This window comes from Pipistrellus kuhlii, unplaced genomic scaffold (genome assembly GCF_014108245.1).
Source record: "Pipistrellus kuhlii isolate mPipKuh1 unplaced genomic scaffold, mPipKuh1.p scaffold_m20_p_51, whole genome shotgun sequence".
NCBI lineage: Eukaryota > Metazoa > Chordata > Mammalia > Chiroptera > Vespertilionidae > Pipistrellus > Pipistrellus kuhlii.
In genome coordinates, this window is record NW_023425553.1 from 1,412,265 (window position 1) to 1,435,523 (window position 23,259).

The following is a 23,259-nucleotide window of genomic DNA, read 5'->3' on the forward strand; positions in this document are numbered from 1 at the left end:
CACCTTCCAGAAAAAGGAAGTGGTCACCACTAGCAAATGTTTCCGAGACAGCCACTGGATACAGCAATGGGGAAGTCATCGGTGGAGTTGATGTGAACACTTTCAGAACAGTGGAGGAAGACATTTTGCCTTGAGTTCCCATGCCTCTGAGTAATTCATAGGAAGCCTCTATCTGGCCATTAATAATATAGCTCAAGCCAGCCGAAACTGGTTTGGCTCAGTGGTAGAGTGTCGGTCTGCGGACTGAAAGGTCCCGGGTTCAATTCCGGTCAAGGGCATGTACGTTGGTTGCGGGCACATCCCCAGTAGGAGGTGTGCAAGAGGCAGCTGGTCAATGTTTCTCTCTCATCGACGTTTCTAGCTCTCTATCCCTCTCTCCTCCTCTCTGTAAAAAATCAATAAAATATATTTTAAAAAATAATAATATAGCTCAAGCCCGACAGGTGTGGCTCAGTGGTTGAGCGTTGACCTGTGACCCAGGTCAGAGTGACTTCCGGTCAGAGCACAGGCCCAGTTTGGGGGCTCAATTCCCAGTGTGGGGCATACAGGAGGCAGCTGATCAATGATTCTCATCATTAATGTTTCTGTCTCTCCCCATTCCTCTCTGAAATCAATAAAAAAAATATATATTTTAAAAAACAATATAACTCAACAGATACTTCTGTCTATCCACTTGCCCAAGGTAGAAATCTAGGTGGCAAAATTTAATTATCCCCGTGTCTCACCTCCAATAGCCAATCACCAGATTCTGTTCTGTTTCTCTTTGTCCCTTCCTCTACCTATAGTACTTTAGTTTACCTCCTTCATTCCTTCTTACCTGCTCTACTGCAGGAGAGTCTGTCTGGTCCTTCTTTCGGTCAGTTCTCACACTCTAGGCCAGTGGTTCTCAACCTCCCTAATGCCGCAACTCTTTGATACAGTTCCTCATGTTGTGGTGACCCCCCACCATAAAATTATTTTCGTTGCTACTTCATAACTGTAATTTTGCTACGATTATGAATCGTAATGTAAATATCTGTGTTTTCCGATGGTCTTAGGCGACCCTGCTAGCGGTTCTCAACCTGTGACTCACCATAGAGCCTAAGACCATGGTCAGCAAACTGCGGCTCGCGAGCCACATGTGGCTCTTTGGCCCCTTGAGTGTGGCTCTTCCACAAAATATCACGGCCTAAGTGAGTCTATGTTGAAGAAGTGGCGTTAGAAGAAGTTTAAGTTTAAAAAATGTGGCTCTCAAAAGAAATTTCAATCATTGTACTGTTGGTATTTGGCTCTGTTGACTAATGAGTTTGCCGACCACTGGCCTGAGACCGTCAGAAAACACAGATATTTACATTACAATTCATTAACAGCAAAATTACAGTTATGAAGTAGCAATTAAAATAGTTTTGTGGTTGGGGGTCACCACAACATGAGGAACTGTATTAAAGGGTCGCGGCATTAGAAAGGTTGAGAACCAGTGCTCTAGGCAAAGCATCTATATATGTTTTTGTTGATTTTAGAGAGAGGGGAGGGAAGAATGAGAGAGGGATAGAAACATGAATGAGAAAAAGAACATCAATGCGCTGCCTCCTGCACGCCCCCTACAGGGGATCCAGGAGAGTGCTCCACCAACTGAGCCACATGGTCAGGGCCAGAAAACATCCTTTTATACTGCAAACCTAATCACTCTCCCCTTGTTCACTGTTCTTAGCATAATGCATAGTGAGGTTTTAAAGTCTTATATAACCTGGTATTTGCTTCCTTCTCCAGCTTCATCAATACAGTCAATTTATTTTTTCCCTTACCTTCTATACTCCAGTCATATGAACAAATTTGACTTTCCTAAACCCACTGAATGCTCCAGGCCCTTAAGGCTTGTTGGGCTCTCACTCGGGAACACTTCGCTTGCTCTTTCCCTTGCCATCTCTTGCTTATTCCAGGATGTCCTTCCTGTTAACCCTTAGTCAGACTCTCTTAGTTACCTCACCTCTGTTCCCAGAGCATCATCTCCTGCCTTTAACCCCTCATCCTACCTAAGCCATGCCGCTCTGTCCTTCCCCGCAGTGATCTCTGGGAAGGCAGGGACTGATGAGTTTACTCATTTCATAGCCCGGCAGCTGACTTCAAAGCAGAGACCAAGCAAATGTTATCATTGAGTATTTGGAAAAGAAAGTGTTCTGAGATCTTAGGAAAAGGCAGGGAAGACCATATTGCTCATTGGGGTTTAACCTTAATTGCGTGTCCCTCCTAAGCTGTCATCTCTTATCCAGGCCTTAAGAGTGCAGTTATGCTTGTGCAGCTATAGTTTTAATGGGTAAGTGTGCCCACTGTTGTGCTATATAGTTAGAGTAGAGACATTCTATTTTTTAAATATATATTTTATTGATTTCAGAGAAGAAGGGAGAAGGAGAGAAACATCGGTGATGAGAGAGAAGCATTGATCGGCTGCCTCCTGCACACCCCACACTGGGGGATGTAGCTGCGACCAGGGCATGTGTCCTGACCAGGAATCTAATCATGACCTCCTGGAAAATAGGTCAATGCTCAACCACTGAGCAACACTGGCCAGGCAAGTAGAGACATTCTTTTAATTTCTTATTTGTTCCTATCAGTTTGACTTGAGAGAAACGGGTATGCATAAAGGAGGGGGGAAAAAGAGAATAGACAGTATTTGTAAATAATATGGTCACATTAGCAATACGATTTCGCTTATACATAGAAGAAGACAAAAGAGAAAGAGATATTACTTGTAACCACATAACCACATAACTTTTATATCTTTTATCCTACAGTTATTTGTTTCATTACATCTGCCAAGACAGGATTATATACCTTTGCATTACTGATGATGTAAGTAACTTGAGGACATATTGCTATTTAATTACGTGTACTGTTAATAGAGTCATTTTTTTAGTTCTTAATTATCTATATCTGTGGTGGGGAAAGGTGACATGGATATAACTGTCCATAGCTGGAAATGTTTTTTCTATACTTTACATTTATCATACAGAGCAGCAGATAACAAGTAGAGTTGCTATCCGATTATATGCAAATCAGCTTGGTTCTGGTAGAGTTTTAGCTTAACTTCTTGCAACTTCTACATTTATCCTATTGTGTAGTGAGAATTGGTGTTCATAAATATGACTCTGGTATCAAATATTCTCAAAATGTACCTGAAATAGTAAATTACATTATTTCATCCCTCCAATTAATAGTTAGTGAATTTTTTTTTTTAATGTATGTGAACTTCGGGAAAATCACAATATACTCTGATCAGCTGCAGTTCACATTGGCAGGTTGATTTTGAGTATTTGTAAATTCTGGACTTGAAATGCTCAGTAACTTACTGTTGCCAAGACCCTTTCTCTCTGACTTAGTGTTCTTTCCTCCCTAGACATTCTCCCCGGCCTCCCCCTTCTGTCTGCATGTAGCCACACGCTTAGTTATTTGTGTCCGGAGGATGGGGACTGGGTTTCCTCCCGTCTCTTATTGTATGAGGAATGAGGAAATTTTTTCCAAAAACACACTCTCCCCTCCCCCTGCTCTCAAAGCAGACTTCCTTTCGTGCAGCTTTGGCAAGGACCAGGCTACATACTTATTTCTAAATTGATCACTGACCAGAGGCATGGGATCGACACGAGTATTAGCTTTTATTGTGTCACAGACCCCTCTGACCTTCATATTGGTTTTAAAATATGAAGTAAAGTACATAACTATAAACGAAACCAAGCATATTGGAAGACAGTGTTCACTGGTCTTAAGGTATGTGCTTCTTTGTGAATTCATCAACAAGATCTAGCCATGGGTCTGACATCTAATAATAATTTGATTATAACAATATTTTGAGATGTTTATAACATATATGAAAAAAATTTTCTGTTGGTGGTAGAGTCACAGCTACCATCTAATGATACTACTCTGGCTTGTTCCCGACACTCAAAATTGAAATATAAGTTAAAGATTGGTGAAAATAACAGCGTAGGTTTTTTTTTTTTCTATTTAAGTACATAGGCCCCTTGAACTGGGACCGCTGACCCCAGTTTAAGAACCCTTGGCTTGATTAATCATCTGGTGAATTGGAGATGTGTCAATCACAGTGGTCACTACAGTGATATATATATATATATATATATATATATATATATATATATATATATATATATTGATTTTTTACAGAGAGGAAGAGAGAGGGATAGAGAGTAAGAAACATCGATGAGAGAGAAACATCCATCAGCTACCTCCTGCACACTCCCTACTGGGGATGTGCTCGCAACCAAGGTACATGCCCTTGACCGGGATTGAACCCAGGACCTTTCAGTCTGCAGGCCAACACTATCCACTGAGCCAAACCGGTTTTGGCTTTTTTTTTAATCTTTCAATAATTTATTTGGATTTAATTAGAAAACATTTAATTAACATGTTTAATAAAAGTATCATCAAAAAAGAATTAGAATTTTAGTCCCATCTCTTCTACCTATGCATGAATTTTATCTATAAATCTAACAGATAATCATTCAGTCTAGATTTGATTCTTTTCAATTTTTTTTATTGATTAAGGTAATACATATGTGCCCATATCCCCCTATGGCCCCCCACCCCACTACTATACATGCCCTCAGCCCACAGTGTCTCGCATCCATTGCTTGTGTTTATATGCATGCATACAAGTCCTTCGGTTAATCTCTTACCTCCCCCGCCTCCCTTGCCTTCCCTCTGTAATTTGACAGTCTGTTCAAGAAAAATACCACATGATCTCACTCATTTATGGATAATAACATCATAACCTGATGAACAAAAAGATAGCTACAGAGGCAGAGAAGCATCGAACAGACTGTCAAATTACCACAGTGATTTTTATCCCTGGTCTCACAGTGCTTTTTAAAATTATTTTGAAAAATCCAGCTGTATCTAAAATGACGGATGTGAAAGGACTTAGAGTACATGAGAAATATCACTAAATTTCTCAGAGCTGAATCTTACATTTATTGAACTATAATTGTGTGTGTGTGTGTGTGTATGTGTGTGTGTGTGTGTGTGTGTGTGTGTAAGTCTTTATATAATATATAAATACTTTTTCACTAGCTGGGACTAGACACAAGGACATCATTTGATCTTTTCAAAATGTCTCACCACTATTGGGGGGAAAAATCAGTTCAAAGTCTATCTTGGTAGCGTTATCTTTGTTATGAATGACTGTACTGTTATTATGGGTTTATTAAACACCTTGAGCTGGGCCATCTAAAAGATCCTGGGAAAGATATGGAGGAAGTAAACCCCAATTCCTGCTCTCAAGAAGCTCACCTAGTTCCTGTTATCTTCAGTTGGCAGTAATCAAACATGTTTGGAGTGGACTCTCGGCTCATTCATTTACCAGTTATCTGACCTTTGGCTAGCTGGTTACCTTTCCCGAGACTTTGTTTCCTTATCTGTAAAATGAGGTCAGTGTTAGTTCTTCCTCATGGAATCATTGCTCAGTAAATGTTAGCTGTTCTTATGGTCGTTAATCATCTATGTCATCTTTTGTTTACTTTTGAACTCTGTGCTGGTCTCTCGTCAGGATTTCGAACGTTCCCGGGCCTTTAATTTTCTGAATGAGATAAAGAAGAGGTTCCAGACTACCTATGGCTCAAGGGCGCAGACAGCCCTGCCTTATGCCATGAATAGTGAGTTCTCAAGTGTCTTGGCCGCTCAGCTGGTAAGATCTTTCTCAGGATATAGTATTTTATTCATATCTTGATTACCTCAAAGCACCATGAATATAGAGGACCCTGACCTGCAATACAGTTTTCTGATTACGTTATTAGATGCCACCATAATGTGATTTCTCTCACAAACGGGGTCATTTTAGGGTAGAAAGCTGATAGTTGGTGATATTCTCTGTTAACAATGCTCAGAGTATCTCAGGGCTTGGAAGGACATTAAATGTCATGTACTTAATCTACACGCAATGCATAAATTCATTCAACGTGCCCAATGGTCTCTCAACCGATTCAGTGACCTTCTCCCATCCCATGAGACAACTTTAATTTTTGAACAGCTCAGAGCAGGCCTCTGAAAGTCTGATTATCTGTTGACTTGCCTAATTGTGGGCTCAGTGAAGTTTTACATATGTATACACCTGTGAAATAGTACCCTTTTCAGATAGAAAACATCTTGACTTTAAAAGTCCCCTCCCGTCCCTTTGAAGTCAGTACTCTCCCTCACTCCGCCTCAGGAAACACTGCGCTATTTTCTTTCACTGTAGTTTTGTCTTTTCTAGAATTTACTGTACATGGAACCATATATTATGTGCTTTTTTTCTTGTTTTGCTCAATGTGAGGCTTTTTTTAAATGTTGGGTTTTTTTTATTGATTTCATAGAAGGAAGGGAGAGGAAGAGAATCAATTGTTTTGTTTTATACTTCCCACTAGGAAACATTCATATATGTGAAACTATGTAAAATGTCACCAACAAAAAACATACCGATGCATAGTCAAAAGTAAACAAGGAAAGCTGGCAGCAAACTTTCAACTTAGGCGGTTGTCATTAGCTCCGGTTCTGTGTGTGATCCTCTGAATAGTTACCTGCAAATGGCTGTAATAATGATAGCATCTTCATCATAGAGTTTTTGAGTGAATTAAATAATATCCCCTACTTGAAGCATTTAGCACAGTTAAGTGACTGGAATACTGTATGTTAAGCACTCAATTGTAAGCTATGGATGATAATTTCAAAACATATACTGTTATCAGTATCTTATATTTCTAGCTCCTATAAAAAGCCAATCAAAATAGGATGCATACCTTGATCCCAACAGTATAAGAACAGATTCCTAGAAGCTGGGCCATTTCCTATCTCATCATACCCAAGTAGTGGGGAACAATTTATTGTACCCTTTCCCTGTCCTGCCACCCTTGCCTCAATCACAGTCTTCTGTTCTTCTTTCTTCCCAGTCTGAACCCCCTACTTTCTGTTCCAAGAGTCTCAGATATGTATTTGATATATTATAATATATTTAGCTTTACTTCATTTAAAATAAGGTGTCATTTATAACACGTATTTAATTTGGTAGCATTTTTATGTTTATGTTGGAGGCCTGGTGCATGAATTCGTGCATGGGTGGGATCCAGCCAGCCTGCCCCAATTGGGGTAGTGGGCCAATTGGGGGCAGGGCCAATGGTGGGGAGGGGCCCTAAGCAGTTGACTGGCTGGCTCTGCCCCCTCGTGGAACTCCCAGTCGAACTCCTGGTCAAGGGGACAATTTGCATATTAGCCTTTTATTATATAGGATTTTTCCTAGGTCTGATAACAATGTTTAAATAAAGTGACATGTTTTGGGTATCAATAGACACATAATTTTATAGTACTTCTCATTGTCATTCCTCTTCTTTTTGTTTTCCTATTATAAATAATGTCTGGGTACTGTAAGTTCAATACTATTTTCTTACAGAAGCATCATTCTGAAAACAAGAGCTTAGACAAAGTGATGGAGACCCAAGCCCAAGTGGATGAGCTGAAAGGAATCATGGTCAGAAACATAGGTACGTTTCATGACAAAGCTCATGTGAATGTGGACAAAAATGATAATAGATTACTTGATTGGGGTCAAACAATTCTAGAGAGACCGAAATCATACTTCCTTATTCTTACTACTAGAAGCTAATTGTCAGCTGAGATACGGAGATTACTTACCTATGATACTGTCTACTGTTTGAATGGTTTCTTTTTAGTACTTATGATTGTTCTATATTCTAAATTTATTAGTTTGTTTAGCAAGACTAATTTCCTAGGCCCTCACAACAATTCAAGGATTTAGCATAATTTAATCAGTTTTTGGCTGGAGATATCCAGATAGCTGATATTATCAGTAGATTCTTTAAAGTATAACTATTTAACCTCCTTAGAAGGTTTATAGCTCTTCTTTGAAAAAAAAAAAATATATATATATATATTTTTTTTTCTTTTCTTTTCTTTCTTTTAATTCATTTCAGAGAGGGAGAGGGAGAGAGATAGGAACATTGATGATGAGAGAGAATCATTGATTGGCTGCCTCCTGCATGCCCCCCACAGGGGATTGAGCCCCAAACCCGGGCATGTGCCCTGATTGGGGTCAAACCATCACCTCCTGGTTCAACCACTGAGCCATGCTGGCCGGGCAAGAAAAGACAATTAAAAAAAATGTATTCTTGGTCTCACCATCCTAAGATTTCTTTCCATTTTCCTTCCTTTAAACTTTTATCCACATGTATGCTTAGTTGTAATCATAGTTTATATTCCATTTCATGGAGGCAGTATAATATAGTGATCAAGATTTGGGGTCATGCATGCCTGATTTCAAGTCCTATTTGCTGTTAGTCTTTGGTCAGTCCTTTAACCTCTCTGAGCTTTATTTACTAATCTGCAAAAAGAAGATAATAGAGCCTAAGGATACCAGGGAAAAAAGAGATAATGTATATAAATCACTTTGTATAGGGCTGGGCACATAGCAAGAGCTGAATGACTGTTGGCTATTGTTAGTCTACTTTCTGTTCATCCAGTATTTCATTGAGTTATATCATAGGTTATCAGTCCTGTCTTTATTTTTTACACTTTGGTTCTGTAAGTCAGTGCTGTGCTGCCTTTATTGAGAACGTCTCACTGTGAAAATCTCAATGGGACTGAACAGTTCCCTTAGAGACTTAAAGCAGCAGCAGACACTCTTAGGTAGCACGGATTTAGATGTTTGTGTTATCTAACCGTTCTGTTAGAAATGGTTTTGTGGCTATTATGATTTTCTTAAGCCTAATTCCCAGGAATGGAATTAATAATCAAAAGGCAGAAACATTTTTTGCGGTTATGGATGTGTATGTCTCTTGGGTACTTGAAGTGATGTCCTTTTATTGATTTTAGTTTTAATTATATGTCTAGATGCAGTCTAGAGAACCTTTTGAAAAAATAGCTTCCTCTTGTTCCTCTTTTTTTTGTCAATGAATATATTTATTTTACCTGAAAGTGGAAGCAGCCAACTACTATAATATTATTTACTAGAGGCTCAGTGCACACATTCGTGCACTGGTGGGGTCACTCAGCCTGGGGTCCCTTTTGCAATCCAGGACCCCTCCAGGGATGTCAGACTGTGGGATGTCGTCAGTTCAACATCCCCTGAGGGATGTAGTAGTGCGTGAAGTGGCAGGCAGCCAGGGAGGTGCCCGATCCCAGGCCAGGCGCCGTGCCATTCCTGCCATCCCTGCCCCGCTGTGCCTGCAGCCACCGCGGCTCAGTACCACTGCAGCCGCGCCTACTGTGGAAGTGCACTGACCACCCGGGGGCAGCTCCTGCATTGAGCACCTGCCCCCTGGTGGTCAGTGCATGTCATAGCGACCAGTCAAATGGTTGACTGGTCAAATAGTCGACTGGTTGCTTAGGGTTTTATATATATATAGATTACAGATGCATGTTTCTAGAAGATGAAGCTTTTTAATCAACTCCTTTTAAATGTATTTATTTTTAGAAAAACAAAGACAACAGAAATGCAGTAAAACCATTTCTAAATGTTTCCCTTTGATTTTTTAACAGCTGCGTTGAGATACAGTTCACATACCATACGAGTTACCCATTTAAAGTATACAGTCCAATGGTTTTACTATAGTCAGAGTTGTGCAACTCTCACCACAATCAATTTTAGACATTTTCATCACCCCCCCCAAAAGAAATCCTATACCCACTTACAGACAGTCCCCTCAAACTCCAGACCTAAGCCCTTTCTGTCCATATAGATTTGCTTTTTCTGGACATTTCATATAAATGGAATCCTGTAACATGTGGCCTTTTGCATCTTGGCTTTTTTTACTTGCCATGATGATTTTGAGGTTAGCATGCATCAGTCTTTCATTCTTTGTTATGGCTGAATATTCCATTGCATTGATACATTTTATTTATCTATTAGTTGATGGACACTTGGGCAATTTCTACTTTTTGGTTATGAATAGTGCTTCTGTGAACATTAGTATACAAGTTTCTGTGTGAGTATCTATTTTCAGTTCTCTTGGATATATACCTAGGAGTAGAATTACAAGCCTCATGGGACCTCCATGTTTAACTATTTTTTCTTTTATTCTTAATTTTTTTAAATTTTTATTTATTTATTTTAAAATATATTTTATTGATTTTACACAGAGAGGAATTGAGAGGGACAGAGAGTTAGAAACGTCAGTGAGAGAGAAACACCGACCAGCTGCCTCTTGCACACCCCCCACTGGGGATGTGCCCACAACCAAGGTACATGCCCTTGACCGGAATTGAACCCGGGACCTTTCAGTTCGCAAGCCGACGCTCTATCCATTGAGCCAAACTGGTCCCGGCGTTAAATTTTTTTTTATAGTTGACAGTATTATAGATGTCCCCCACTGCCCCCCTTGGCCCATCTCCACCCAGCCCCCACCTCCCTCCCCTGACATGTTTCACATGTTGAGTAAGGCCAGACATGCCTAAAGTAGCTGCTACATTGCCCATTTCTAGTAGCAATGCATGCAAATTCCAGATTCTTCACATCCTTGCCAAAATGTATGGTTTACCTGGACTCTCGGGTCTGTGCCAATACTGTGCCCTTAGGCCAGTGCCACACTGTCATGTAGATTTGTAGTAAGATTTGAAATCAGGAAGTGTGAGTCCTCCAACTTTGTTCCTTTTGCAGATTGCTTTGGCTATTCTGCATATCATTTCCATGAGAATGTTAAGGTAGGCTTGTCAGTGTCTGATACCAAAATAGCTGGGATTTTGATAGGGATCGTGTTGCATCTGTAGGTCGATTTGGGTAACATTGCCAGTTTCACGATATTAAACTTCTGATCCATGAACATGAGATGCCTTTTCATTTATTTAGGTCTTCTTGAAGTTGTGTGTGTTTTTTTTTTTTTTGTTTTTTTTTAAGATGTTCTGTAGTTTGCAGCGTACAAGTCATACGTGACAAAGACTATGCTTGACCAAAGGTTACACAGCTCCTCTAAGCCCTCTGTTTGACCAGGCTTCATCCTTAGGCCCTGTCCTTGGCCTGCCTAAGCCAGTTTCAGCAGAGAATCCTGTTAAGTCAATCCCCTACCCTTGATAGCTGATCACCCCTGATAGCAGACCAAAGCTCCTCATCCCCTACCTTTGATGTGTAAATCTTTGGCCTGCCCTTTACGCAGATGCTTTAGGCCAGTTTAGCAAGATTCCCTTGCCTTGGTTTCACTTCTAGTCATTTTCCAGGCACGGACCATCCCCTCATCCTGCTCCTCTTTTTTCATTGCTGAGATACAATTTACAGACAAAATCCTGTGAGTTTAAGGGGCATAGCATGTTGATTTGATATATTTGTATATTGCAGTGATCACCACCTTAGCTGTAGCTAACATCTATCACATAAATTACTTTTTGCGGTGAGAAACACCATCTAGTCTCTTAGCAATTTTGAAGCACATAATGCAGTGTTGTTGATTGTAATCGGCGGGCTGTGCATTAGATCTCCAGAACATATTCACTTTCTCCTTGCAAGTTTGTACCCTTAACAACATCTCCCCAATTTCTCCAACCCCCATCCGTTGGTTACAATCATTCTACTCTCTGTTTCTATGAGTTTGGCATTTTTTAGATTCCATAAGTAAATAATATACAATATTGGTCTTTCTCAGGCTGCTTTCTTTCACTAAGAATAGTGCCCCGAGATCCACCCATGTTATTGCAGATGGCAGGATTTCCTGTGTGCGTGTGTGTGTGTGTGTGTGTGTGTGTGTGTGTGAGAGTGTGTGACATATTCTAAATCCATTCATTCATCATTCATACATTAATGGACACTTCAGTTGTTTACGTACCTTGGCTATTGTGAACAGTGCTATAATAAACCTGGGAATGCAGATAACTCTTCAAAATCCTATTTTTATTTCCTTTGAATCTATACCCCAAAGTGGGATTGCCCGATCATGTGGGAGCGGTATTTTTAATTGTTTCAGAAACCTGGCCGAACCAATTCACATTTCCACCAACAGAGCAAAAGGGTTCCCTTTTTCCCCCACTTGCTAGCATCTCTTGTCTTCTTGGTGATAGCCATTCCAAAATATGTGCGTTTTCTTTCTTTTCTTTTTTTTCTTTTTGGCAGGCTCCAGGGTGGTTTTATTGACATTGCTTTGAGTCTGCAGCTCTCACTGCCTGTCCCTGAGCCGCGCAGGGTGGGGTGAGATCTGGAGAGCAGAGGCCCAGAGCCTTGGGGATTAGCAGCAAGGGAGGCCAGGAGGAGCTGACGTGGCTGGTGGCACAGAGCCTGCGCTGAACACATTCCAGCTGATCAATCTGAGGCTAGCCCATGGCAGCCTGTGGCCACACGGCAGCCCGGCTCCACCTGTGGCCTCCCGCCCCTCCCTGTGGCTTTGATTTGCTTGCTCCTGATGATGAGTGATGCTGAGTGTCTTTTCACGTACCTTGTTAGCTATTCGTATGCCTTTGGAAAAATATCTGTTCAGTCCCTCTGCCCATTTTTAATCAGCTTGTTTGTGTGTTTTTGTCATTTTCTTTTGTTACTGAGTTTTAGGAATTATTTATATACAGGGTGTCCCCCAAAAATGTATACACACGAACAACTGATAGCTTCACTTTGAAAGTGAAATGCATTTTAATAAACATGGCCTTTATAATTGTTCAAAATGCGTGTATACATTTTTGGGACACCCCTTATCCAGTATAGGGTTTGCAAATGTTTTTTTTCCCATCCTGGAAGTGGTCTTTTCATTCTGTTGATTGTTTCTTTTGCTGCGCAGAGCTTTTTAGTTTGCTGTAGACCACTTGTTGATATGTGCTTTCGTTGCTTATGTTTTGGTGTCGTATCCTAAAAAATATTGCAAAGATGCCAAAACCAGTTTGGCTCAGTGGATAGAGCACCGGCCTGCAGACTGAAAGGTCCCAGGTTCGATTTCGGTCAAGGGCATGTACCTTGGTTGCGGGCACATCCCCAGTGGGGGGTGTGCAAGAGGCAGCTGATCGATGATTCTCTCTCATCGATGTTTCTAACTCTCTATCCCTCTCTCTTCCTCTCTGTAAAAAAATCAATAAAATATATATTTTTAAAAAATATTGCAAAGACCAATATTAAGTCTTTAATCCATTTCAGGTTAAATTTTTTTTGAATGGCATATAGTAAGTCCTCAGTAGGTTCCTGGAAACTGTGACTTTAAGAGAAACAATATATAGTGAAACCAGTTTTACCTTAAGCTAATTGATATAAACAAGAGATCAGTTCCTACAGCAGAGTTGGTCACAAAAACAGCAGCAAACATATAAATAAAGACCCCAAATACTTCTAATAGTAAGCATTGAAATAAGCATGAGCTACACATACATTAAAGAAAGATTAATAAAAACAAGTACAATTCTTTTCCAACCCACTTATTCCAGGTCAGGGATGCAGGTGCCTGGGACCTGTCTTGGCAGCTCAGGGTGCAAGGTGGGAACTCACCCTGGACAGGCGCCATTGCATCACGGAGCTGCCAGAATGATGTCATTGCCCACTATTCACTGGGACATGCTCATATTCAGAGTTGAGCTCAATCTTTCCCCTGGTGCAATAGTCTTGACCCCTGCTGCTACAGTCTTGAATAAAGTCTTCCTTACCATTTGCCAAGTGTAGAATGATGTCTCTTTGATAGTATCTTCTAACATTCTTCTTGCCTTGTTTTCAAGTCTTTTTATTTTTATTTATGCTGTTGGAAATGGAATTTTTCTCTTCCGGTTTTGGATTGTTCATTGCTTATGGGTTTTGTATGCTGATCTTATATCATGCAACTTTCTAGAGCTCATTTGTTAGCCCTGAAGTTCTAATAGCATTTAGTGGATTACTTATGATTGTGAATATACAGGATCATACATTCTGAAAATCAAGATAGATTCAATTCTTCCTTTATAATCTGGATGCCTTTCATTTCTTTCTCCTATCCAGTTGCCCACGATAGAACCTCCAGTACAGTGTCGAATAAAAGTGGCAAGAGTTGCCTGGCTGGTGTGGCTCAGTGGTTGGGCGTCAACCTATGAACCAGGAGGTCACGGTTCGATTCTTGGTCAGGGCACATGCCTGGGTTTCGGGCTCCATCCCCAGTAGGGGCCACGCAGGAGGCAGCCGATCAGTGATTCTCATCATTGATGTTTCTCCCTCTCCCTTCCTCTTTGAAATCAATACAATTATTTTTTTTTTAAAAGTGGCAAGAGTAGACATCCTTGTCTATTTCTGATCTTTGGGAGTCTTTCACAATTAAGTATGGTAGTAAGTCAACTTGTATTTCTTAAATGACAGTTTATCATGGTCTACAAGGATGCTGGATTCATATGCTGGTATCTTATTGGAGATTTTTAGAGTCTGTATTCATAAGAGATACTGATCTGTTGTTTTCTTCTGATGTCTATGTCTGGTTTTGATACCAGACTATTTCTGGCCTCTTAGGATGAGCTGAGACGTGTTCCCTCCTCTTCTGTTTTGGGAGGAGTTGGTGAACATTTTCTCTTCTTTGTGTGTTTGGTAGAATTCACCTCTGAAGCCATCTGAGCTTGGGCCCTTGTTGTAAAATTTAAAAATCCTCGATTCAACCTCTGTTCTGTATTAAATATGTTATAGGTTAGATTCAGATTTTCTATTTCCTCTTGAGTCTGTTTTGGTGGTTTGTGTCTTTCTAGGAATTTATCTATATCTATGTCATCTAAGGTATCGGACATGTTGATATATATATATATATTCTCTTATTCATAGTATTCTCTTAGGATCCCCCTAATTTCTGTGAAGCCGATAGTGATTCTTTTAGGAATCTGAGTCTTTCCTCTCTCCTGTCTGGTTAGTTTTTGCAGATTTGTCAATGTTGTTGGTTGTTTTTTTTTAGTTTTTTTTTTTTAATAAAAATCTTTTGGTTTTAATTATTTTTCTCTATTGTTTTCCTGTTCTGTATTTAATTTTGCCTGCCCTGATGTGTATTATTTCCTTCCCTCTGCAGAGAACTCTCTTCCTGGTTATAGATTGCCGCCCTGTCACGGTGTCCTTGAATGGGGGGCGGGGAGGCAGGGAGAGGAAGCAGGAGAGCGAGAAACCTCACGTTCTCATCTAACCCTAATGACCTCCCAGAGGCCCATGTCCGAATGCCATCACGGTGGCGGTTAGGGTTTCAGGGCTTTGCGATAGGAATTTAGTGGAAGGAAGGGCACGAGTCAGTCCCTAACATCTTCGCTTTAATGTGGGTGTTTAATTTCCTTATATATCCCCTGCTATAAATTCCCTTCTGTGCACCGCTTTGACCTCATCCCATATGTTTTCCTTCTGTTGTTGCTTTCCGATTTCATTCCACTCCCCAATCCCACAGCTGAGCCCCCCAATGTAAATGTCTAATCGCTGCTCTCTTTCCTGTCTGTGGCTCACACTTTCCTGTTTGTTTTCTTATCTCCATTTTTTGTTGAAAACTGGACACTTTAGATAACATATTGCAGCAACTCTGGATACTGATTTCCAAACCCCGGAGTTTGTGGTTGGCTCGTCTATTTGTGTAGCGATTGTGCTAGGCTGGACTGTTTGAAGTCTTGTTTTTCCCATGGTGTTCAGCCTTGGGCACACACACTGTCACCCTGAAATGACATGGTCGTTTTGATTGTCTCTTTTCTTGATCTCCCTGGCATGCCTCTTTTTTTTTTTTAATATACTTTTATTGATTTCAGAGAGGAAGGGGGAAGGGGAGATAGGAACATCAACGATGAGAGAGAATCATTGATCGGCTGCCTCCTGCATGTCCCGCAGTGGGGATCGAACCCACAACCCACATGTGCCCTGACCAGGAATCAAACCATGACCTTCTAGTTCGTAGGTCGATGCTTAACCACTGAGCAACACTGGCCGGGCTTCCTGTTATGCTTCCAGCGAGTCTGCTTTTGTGGGTGTCTCACTCTGCTGTTAACCTTCACAAAGCGCAGGCTAATTGTTCTATTTTTTCCCAGTAGTTCCCCAGACTTAAATGTCTCCAGTCTGAGCTAATTAGATTTGGGCTCCCCTGTCTCTGTGGGCAGTCTTAGATATTTTTCTTACCTCAGGATGGTTCTCCTTAGCTGTCTCTTTCTTAGCTCTCTGTTACACTTCTCCCGGCCTATGGTTTGTCTTATGATTCTCATGATGCTACCACCGACATCTTGCTTGCTTACCTCCAAAATCTGTTTTTTTTTCTAAATGAAATATCTTTTTATTGGTTTCATAAAGAAGGGAAAGGGACAGAGAGATAGAAACAATGATGGGAGAAAATCATCATCAGTCGCCTGCCTCCTGCACTCCCCCTACTGGGGATCTATCTGCAACCCGGGCACGTGCCCTGACTGGAATCATTGACCTGGTTCCTGGGTCCATGCTCAACCACTGAGCCACACCAGCCAGGCTAAAAATCTCTGTTGTTTTTAACAGCACTCTTAGGCTTGAACTTCCCTACACTGTGCTCCAAATAAAACCTGAGCTCTTGCCCTAACCGGTGTGGCTCAGTGGATAGAGCATCGGAGAGAAACTGAAGGGTCCCGGGCTCGATTCTGGTCAAGGGCACATGCCTGGTTGCGGGCTCCATCCCCAGTGGGGGGTGTGCAGGAGGCAGCCGATCAATGATTCTCTCTCATCATTAATGTTTCTACCTCTCCCTTTCTGAAATCAATAATATATATAATTATGGGTAGGACAGCGGACTGCTCTCTGGGAGGGACACTGGTTCTATCTACGGAGTCCTGGGTAACCTGGTCTTCTTGGCTTGCCTCTCCCAGCATGGAGATGAGTCGGGCGGGGGTCCATTATTCTTGGCCCGCCCCTCAGGGAGAGCTTCCGCCCTAGGTCTGTCCGTCATTCCCTGCCGGAGTAGAGCTTCTGCATGTTAAGCCTTAAGGGGGGCAGGGTGGAAGGAGAAGGGGTGATGACTCGCCCCTATTCCCCCTTCCTGGGGAGACGGTATAGTCTCTGCCTGGGACCTGAGGAGAGAGAGAAGCCCAGGAGTAGAGCCTGAATCTCCCTGAGCTGAGCGACACATGGAGCCGGTAATCGCTTAAATGCCATAGACTTTAGCTGTTCTTACTGAGAATTGGTTGGTTTTTCTTGTATAAATGTTTCTTCATTTGGACATTCACAGTTTTCAAAGACTTTCAATTTCTTTTATTCATTTTCTTTTAAAAAAAATATTTTATTGATTTTTTACAGAGAGCAAGGGAGAGAGATAGAGAGCTAGAAACATCGATGAGAGAGAAACATCGACCAGCTGCCTCTTGCACACCCCCTACCGGGGATGTGCCCGCAACCAAGGTACATGCCCTTGACCGGAATTGAACCTGGGACCTTTCAGTCCACAGGCCGACGCTCTGTCGCTGAGCCAAACGGGTTTTGGCTTCTTTTATTCATTTTCAAGAGGAAGGGAGAGGGATGAAGAGAGAGAAACATCAATGTGGGAAACATCGATCAGTTGCCTCTGGTATACACTCTGACCAACCAATCACTGAGCCTGCAACCTGGGCACGTGCCCTGATGGGAATCGAACCAACAACCTTTCGGTGCTTGAGACAATGCCCAGGCAACTAAGCCGCACCAGCCAGGGCTCAGAGACTTTAAATAGTTGTTGTTGTTGTTTGTTTGTTTGTTTTAAAATATATTTTTATTGATTTGAGACAGGTAGAGAAAGAGAGAGCACTAGAAACCTCCATGATGACCGGAATCGTGGATCGGCTGCCTCCTGCACACCCCCCACTGGGGATCAAGTCTGCAGCCCCAGCCTGAGCCCTGACTGGGAATCGAACTGTGACCTCCTGATTCATAGTTGACGCTCAACCACTGAGTTGGGCTGTTGTATAATTTTTTCCAGTTACAGACTTCTGTTAGAGAGAGGGTCCACAGACCACAATTCTCGCAGTGTCCAACACTCCCCTTTCCAGTGTCTTTTTTTCACTCTCAGATTATCCTCTTAATTTAGGGGTTTGGAAACGACATCCCTTGGATCAAATCTGGCCTCTTTTTCCACATAATGTTTCCTTGGAACGGAGTCATGCCCATTTGTTTACACATTGTCTGTCTGACAGAGTTGAGTGATTGCGACTGAGACTGTTGGGGCCACAAAGCCTAAAATATTCAGTGTCTGGCCCCTTTACAGAGGAAAAAAACACCCTGCCAGCCCCCACTTTAGCTGATAAGCTTTACTCATATATTTTATTAATGAAACATAGGAGCGCTTCCCCTAGTCCATGGGAGTTCTCCGGCGGACCAACCATAATTAAAATCAGATTGGGCTTAAAGCAAAGATTAAAAATAGCACGTCTTTAATATAAACATGTTATTTTCCGTTTTTCCAACATTTTCAGACCTGGTAGCTCAGCGCGGAGAAAGATTGGAACTATTGATAGATAAAACAGAAAATCTCGTGGATTCGGTAAGTACAGGATATGATGGTATTTTTCAGGATGTAAAAGTACAGCAAGTGGTTGATGGCTAACTTAAAGGGGAAATGTCTTGAATTCCATACTGTAGTGTGTTTTGTTCTGACCTATTTATGTGATTACATTATGATTATGCGGATAACAATGAGGCATAGAAAAAGAGCCACAACCATTAATAGCCACTAAGGAAGCTTCGGTTTGGGAAGCCTGCTCAGTTTACAGAAACAATTTTTTTTCAAGCTTTGGATTGATGCCTACATCAGTTAGCACCTCAGCGGCACATACCAATCTGTTCTCTGTAGGTTTTGTAAAACGTGAAAAAAAAATTTTTTTTCCAGGCCACTTATGACCCAGTACGAATCCTGACATCTGGACAGGGCAGTCACTTTCTTGCTTACTGTGACATCTTTATTTTTTATCAATGTATTTTATTAATACCTTAATAAAAATATATTAAAAATATATTAAAAATAAAATAAAAAATAAAACATTTCATAAGTGTCCCGAAAACACACACACACACATATATATATCATTGACATTTTTAGAGAGGAAGAGGAATAGAGAAATAGAAACATCGATGAGAAAGAAACATCATCAATCAGCTGCCTCCTGCACGCCCCACACTGGGGTCCAGCCCACAGCCCAGGCATGTGCCCTGACCAGGAATCAAACCCTGGCCTCCTGGTTCCTAGGTCAACCCAACCACTGAGCAGCACCGATTGGGCTGCTGTGACACCTTGGGCTTTCCTTAGTATCAAGCAAGAGGCAGGGATTGGGAAGGGCCACTTAGCCTTAAAGTAGTCCGTGTGTCCCCGTGACCTCCTTACGCTGCAGTGACGCGTGTCTTTGCGTTCTCCATCTGGTTAGCGGATGAAGGCTTGGAGGAAGATGATAGATATGTGGTGATGCCAAGTGGGCAGAGATCAGTTACCACGTGCGCCTGCACAGGGGCAAATGTAACTGCAGAGTGGAGGTTTACACCTTGAACCAGCAGCGGGGTTGCAGTAGTTGATAGCACAAAGTCTAGAGTCGAGCTCCCTAGGATTGAATCCCATCTCTGCCTCTTCCTGGCTGTGCTGCCTCAGGAAAGTTCCTTACCTGTGCCTAGGCCATTATCTGTCCAATGGACATGTAACTCCTAATGTTTTGAGGCTTTAACAAGGTAATGTATGCAAAGTGCCTGACAGTGTCCGGCACATGGTGAGAGCTATTTAAATATGTTGATTGTTATTTTACAGGAGCATTGGTTAACAGGAGGTCTTAGAAGGATAACAGCCTTTTCATCAAAGCACGTGGTCTTTGGAGGAAGGGTGGCATCAAATAGGAATTCAAATCCCCAGGGTTCTTTAATGGCTCACTTTAATCCCATCCCTGGGGTGTGAAGAGGGCTCGTACTGCTTACCACAGACCTGGCAGAGCCCTCTTTGGGAGCTAATGATTATGAATGACCGTCTCTGCCTGGGAAGAGAGGGAAGGGGTAAAGAACAGTGAATGAAAGTCAACATTTTGGAGGTATTGCTGCAAGCCAGCCATATAGTCAGTGCCAGGGTTCAAACAATTCATGTTTCGTTTCGTTTTTCCTAGTCTGTTACCTTCAAAACAACCAGCAGAAATCTTGCCCGAGCCATGTGTATGAAGAACCTCAAGCTTACTATCATCATTATCATCGTATCCATTGTAAGTGTTTGTCTTTTTTGCATGTGATTTTATTTATTTTTTTCAAATATATTTTTATGGATTTCAAAGAGGAAGGGAGAGAGAGAGAGAGAGAGAGAGAGAGAGAGAGAGAGAGAGAGAGAGAGAGATTGAGAAACATCAGTGATGAGAGAGAATCATTGATCAGCTGCCTCCTGCACACCCCCATCTGGGGATGGAACCCGCAACCCAGGCCTGTGCCCTGATTGGTAATTGAGCCGTGGCCTCCCGGTTCATAGGTCGATGCTCAACCACTGAGCCACGCCAGCCAGGCTGGTTCTTGGTTTTAAATGAAATGCTTCTAATATTTAATTTATAAGAGTGACATTTACTATGAATTCTTGTTGGATTCTTATCAAGTCAAAGAACTTTCATTTTATCTCTAGACTGCTAACATTTTTTTTTAATCAGGAATAGGCATTTAATTTTAGGAAATGATATTTCTCTACCCAGTGAATTGATAATGTGACCACTTACATTTAATATTAATGTGTTGAATTACATTTATGAATGCACTTATAATTAACTTTTATTTCTGGGATTGATATCAAGGGGTTATTATGTAGTATTTTTAATGCATGATGAGTTCAGTTTGCTAATATTTATTTAGCGGTTCTCTTATCTATAAGTACAAATTAGTCTATGTGCTGTTCTCCTATTGGCTCCCCTCTGTGAGCGGATATTGGACCTCTTTGAACTATGCTACATGTGTAGTAACCTTTTTAGTATGTTTAACCCCCTTTTTGCATTACATTCTGGGAGAATCACTTTGCTAACTCTTCCAACAGACTAAATTGACTTTTACCTCCGTTCCTTCTGCTATCCAGCTCTCTTATTTATTTTTTTTAGTTTTCATAATCATGTTTGCAGTTTCTGAGACCGAAAGGAGTCTAACTTGTTTTCCACGGGACTTGTGTTTGCTAACAAATGCAGCCCTAGCCTGGGGTTTGTCTGGCTGTATAATCAGAGCGCTAGCGTGGGGAATTGCAGAGCCTACGTGACGGTGGGCGCCAGCTGGGCAAGTCCCACATCTGTAGGGCAGGCCGTGAGGAAGGGCAGGCCGGCCCTCTGACGCAGGAAGAAAGCGAGCTGTAAATCACAGGCGGCATTCCTTCCTCATCAAGGAAACCTCAGCCCTGCTCGTAAGGCCCTTTAACTGATTGAGTCGAGCTCGTTCAGATTATGGAGGATAACCAGCCTTAAAGCCAACTGATTGTGAGTTTGAATCACATGTGCAGGATAAAGCAACGCACTGTGCCCTAGCCAATTTGACACGTAAAATTGACCTCCTAGAAATGTAGTTGTTTATATTAATATGTAATGGATTTTTTTATTTTTATAGGAATTATACAGCTATTTTTTAAATTTAATTTCTTTTTTTTAATATATGTTTATTGATTTCAGAGAGGAAGGGAGAGGGAGGGAAGAAAGGAGAGAGAGAGAGAGAGAGAGAGAGAGAATGAATGAATGAGAATGAATCATCAATCCCTTGCGTCCTGCACACCCCACACTAGGGATCGAGCCCATAACCTGGGCATGCGCCCTGACCGGAAATCAAACCGTGACATCCGGTTCATAGCTCAATGCTCAACCACTGAGCCATACCAGCCGGGCATGTTATGGCCTTAAATGTCTTCTTGCTCAGGATCTTCAGGTGGCACATTCTAGGCTCCTTAGCTATTTTTCTTCCTTCTTCTATGCTCTGGGAATTTAATGGATTTATGAAGCTGGTTTGTTGTTCAATTAACATTATATTTATTGATTACTCTACATGCAATGTCAATCTTTGCCAAAAGGTGTTTTCACCTAACATATTGTGCTTCAGCTTTAAAAGTCCTTATCTTTCATCTGGCAAGCAACTTTATATCAAATTGGAACGTGTGTGTGTGTGTGTGTGTGTGTGTGTGTGTGAATGAACATGATGTGAGGAGTTTATTCATTAATAACCAGAATTTGCTGTAAACCACCCCCCAACATTTGTAGAGAAGTAAGGCAAAACACTTTGATGACTTCTTAGAGGGGGCATGGAATTTACCAACTTTTTCCCCAAGCCTGTGAATAATTAAATCAGTCACCTAGAGGTCTCAAAATGTAATTTAAAGCCAAACAAAATGACCAATTTAATACAGTGGACCTAAGGTCTAAAGTAAATCTATTTTTTGGAATGTAGTAACGTGAGCAAGCATGTACCCCTAAAACCTGTATGATTTTGGGAACCAGTGTCATCCCAACTATCGATAGATAAAAAATTAAAATAACATGATTTCAGATTACAATATTCTAAAGAGAAAACACATCTATAATAGGGCTAGTGTTTTTGCTTTCTTTTTATCATCAGTTTGCCTTTGACTTGGTAATTATAATTATTGTGTCTTTATCCACTGAAAGGTTAGTAACAATATTCTTGCTCATAGGTAATATCAATGGTAGAATCTCATGCTTTTACATGTTTTTAAAATATATTTTATTGATTTTTTACAGAGAGGAAGGGGAAGGGATAGAGAGCTAGAAACATCGATGAGAGAGAAACATCGACTAGCTGCCTCTTGCACACCCCCTACCGGGAATGTGCCTGCAACCAACGTACATGCCCCTGACCAGAATCGAACCTGGAACCTTTCAGTCCGAAGCCGACGCTCTACCACTGAGCCAAACCAGTTTCTGCTGCTTTTACATTTTTATCCTAATAATGAAAAATTAATCCATGTGTAAAACCTAAGGATGTACTTAATAGTAAAATCATACTTAAAGGAAATTATTATTTGTGATCTTTATGACTATTCATGGTGTATCAGTAAGAGTTGGTTATATAAATGGATTCTTTCAAGTTTGCGGTAAAGTGAAACAATCCCACTGCTTTCCCCCCACTGAAGAAAGCGTAGTGGAATTCAAATCGGTGGGAATTGCCTGGCTGGTGTTGCTCAGTGGTTGAGTGTCGACCTATGAACCCCTTTGATTCCTGGTCAGGGCACATGTCCAGGTTGCAAGCTTGATCCCCAGGAGGGGACGTGTAGGAGGCAGCTGATAGATGTTGCTTTCTCATTGATGATTCTCCCTCTCTCCCTCTCCTTTCCTCTATCTCTAAAAATCAATAAAAATATATATATTTTTTAAAAAATCCAGTGAGAATTATATCAGAACAGATAATTTTAATTCAACCTCTATCTTTGAAAATACTAGATGAGG

At 41.2% G+C, this 23,259-nt stretch overlaps 1 protein-coding gene across 1 annotated transcript in view; it reads left to right on the top strand.

Annotated features, from left to right (window-relative positions):
• VAMP7 (vesicle associated membrane protein 7) overlaps window positions 1-23,259 on the top strand; it is a 38,004-nt gene that overhangs the window by 12,824 nt on the left and 1,921 nt on the right. The window contains exons 3-7 of the mRNA XM_036415784.2: window positions 2,772-2,829; window positions 5,537-5,674; window positions 7,409-7,499; window positions 18,301-18,368; window positions 19,963-20,055. Coding sequence (XP_036271677.1) covers window positions 2,772-2,829; window positions 5,537-5,674; window positions 7,409-7,499; window positions 18,301-18,368; window positions 19,963-20,055 — 448 coding nt within the window. The remainder of the gene's footprint in view (window positions 1-2,771; window positions 2,830-5,536; window positions 5,675-7,408; window positions 7,500-18,300; window positions 18,369-19,962; window positions 20,056-23,259) is intronic.